Below are 2,507 nucleotides of genomic sequence, written 5' to 3'. Positions count from 1 at the left end.
GCCGGATAATAACGGCCATGCATTTGTTTAGTGATAGACCACATAATAATAATATTAATAATAATAATAATGAACATAATATTATCGTTGATAATTGTTTAAATTTGTTACCGTTTTTGAAAAATAACGATTCATTAATGACCAATGTTTTACGTTGAAAGAAATACAAGTTTATTAAGATATTCAAAATACTAGAAAAAGAGGGAAAAGTGCTAATTTAACATGGTCCCAACATGAATGAGACAAAAATAATTACGATTATAAAAAACAAGAAAGGTTAAAAAATCTGGCACTGGACTGAATGTTATCGGAAACCAAACCATCTCTATCAGAGGTCTCGAAGCCTAAAAAGTCGATGACCCCCGAAGTAACACATCTTTGGTGTTGCTCCTTCTGACGGTGCTCTATCTCCCCACCTGCATCCCGAGTAAGAACTGTGACACGGTAATAAAAAAAATAAAGACAGGCTAAAGAATCAACATTTCACCTGGTTTTGCTGGAGTCCGCTCAGTGCACTATACATACTGGTTCAAATACGTAGGAGTTATAATTCAATTATCACTCGTTCAGGTGATGTTTAAAATCCCAAGACAGGGAGAGGGTTTTGTTTGTTTGTTTTGTTTTCATGGAATTCGTATCCCCGTGAAAAGGGAACTGGTCGGATTTGACAAATATAACGTACAATAGCACGGCCTTCTGTCCAATGCAACAAAAAGTTATGCTACCTCGTGCTTAGTTGTGACCACTTAATCTCACAATTTACAGTTTTTGAAAATTCTCTCACCATCCACACTTGGATGTCTTTCCATATGAATTTTCAGTACATTATTTGGATCAAAAGAGCCCGTCATTGTATTGTCTCTTCAAAAATACTTTTGTTTCTGTTTTGAATACACAGGAATTGACTTATTGTCTTTCTCTCACAAGAGGCCATTTTACAAGTGGCCCTCTGGTAAACTTTAAATGTCAATCCTCGTGTGTAACGCGGAGTGTTTGCTCTCGTGATCCCAATACGAACAGTGCATCATGGAGAGCTCCGTAGGCTGGCGGGAGCAGGCGAACTGCAGGCCACCTCCGTTGCTGGAGGAGACCGGGGGCGGCGCAGCGGTCGCCGGGCTCAGCTGCTGGGCATGGTGAGCGTGCGGGTGGTGGTGATGGCTCATGCCGTTATAAGAGTTCACCATACTGGGGAGACCCATGCTCTGCACCCGGGAGTACGGATTGTATGAGGAGGGAGCGGACAGTCCTTTCACATTTACTGGACTCACGTTGCCACCGGCCATCTGACAGGAGGTGTAGGACATCGGGGTGGGCGGTTGGCCCAGCGACCACGAGTTGTTCATAAAGCTGGACTGCAGGTACTTTGGAGGGGACAGGTAGCCGTACCCATCACCGCCGAAGAGGGATTTCCCGGGCTGGAAATGGGTCGGTGGAGGTCTGAAGGGACGTTTCATTCGACGTCTCCTTCTGTAGTTTCCCTTCTCGAACATGTCCTCGCACGCCGGGTCAAGGGTCCAGTAATTCCCCTTTCTCTCGCCGCCTCCCTCGCGAGGCACTTTGATGAAACATTCGTTCAGACTCAAGTTATGCCGGATACTGTTTTGCCAGCCTTTCTTGTTTTTCTCGTAGAAAGGGAATTTGGTGATTATATACTGGTAAATACCAGATAGAGTCAGGCGCTTCTCTGTGCTCTCCCGGATGGCCATGGCAATGAGAGCCACATACGAATATGGTGGTTTTTGAGACGGGTCCGTTTTCTCCGAACCCTTTTCCTGGACCGGTTCCTCCTTCGGTCGCTCCTTGTCCTTCGCCGTGTTAGTGTCGTGGACCATCAGGGCCATTGCGTCATCCTCTGGGTTTTGGTAAGTGTCCATCATTGCGCACACCAAAACAAAAAACAAATCCAGCACAAATACAGAACAACAAATTATATTAGCCTTAGCACCTCAAAATGGACTCCAATACAAAACTCTGACGCTGCCTCCTTAACGTTTAGCGCGCAGAGAAATCCGAGTTTTGAGCCACAGTTTGTGACTTGTTATACACTAGCCTCTCCTCTACATACATACATACTTTCTCCCAAACTGGTTTGTGATGGAAGCGCAGCCCAGGTTGTGGTTTGATTCCTCTCTTAGCCCAGCCCTTTTCGCTTTTTTTTTTCCACAGGCAGGCGGTAGGCCTGCTAGTGGCGGTAGCTCTCCAGTGCGTCGTGCGACGTACTGCTCTGTGATTTGAGCGCATTAGACAAGTTCCGCCTCTGTTGGTTTACAGCTGCGTGGTGAGGAATCTCTCTTGTCTGCCCACTTCACATTATCAAATAAATATTCCTATTCACACACGGTACAAAAATAACATGTGTTATAGTGGGGTTTAGACAATACACCACTCATTGCAAATGATTAGGAAACAGCTTAGAGAAAAGTTAGTGTGTCAAATAAAAATTATTAAGAGGAAGAGAACTTCAAGGTACCGTAAATCATTTCATGAATTTCAATTACATGAAAAAG

General features: G+C 44.5%; 1 protein-coding gene across 1 annotated transcript; it reads right to left on the bottom strand.

Annotated features, from left to right (window-relative positions):
- Nucleotides 1–217: 217 nt before the first annotated feature.
- On the bottom strand, nucleotides 218–2,071 carry LOC139382431 (forkhead box protein L2-like). Its single transcript, XM_071126478.1, has one exon. The coding sequence runs from the start codon at nucleotides 1,875–1,877 to the stop codon at nucleotides 960–962; it is 918 nt and encodes a 305-aa protein (XP_070982579.1). The 5' UTR covers nucleotides 1,878–2,071; the 3' UTR covers nucleotides 218–959.
- Between the last annotated feature and the right edge of the window lie 436 nt (nucleotides 2,072–2,507).

The sequence above is a fragment of the Oncorhynchus clarkii genome, chromosome 24 (assembly GCF_045791955.1).
Source record: "Oncorhynchus clarkii lewisi isolate Uvic-CL-2024 chromosome 24, UVic_Ocla_1.0, whole genome shotgun sequence".
NCBI lineage: Eukaryota > Metazoa > Chordata > Actinopteri > Salmoniformes > Salmonidae > Oncorhynchus > Oncorhynchus clarkii.
Note: the sequence above shows the minus strand (reverse complement) of the source record. Positions and strands in the feature narration are given on the sequence as shown.

Bases quoted from the DNA above. Each gene is read 5' to 3' on its own strand.
- LOC139382431 (XM_071126478.1), bottom strand. From the start codon at position 1,877: ATGATGGACACTTACCAAAACCCAGAGGATGACGCAATGGCCCTGATG.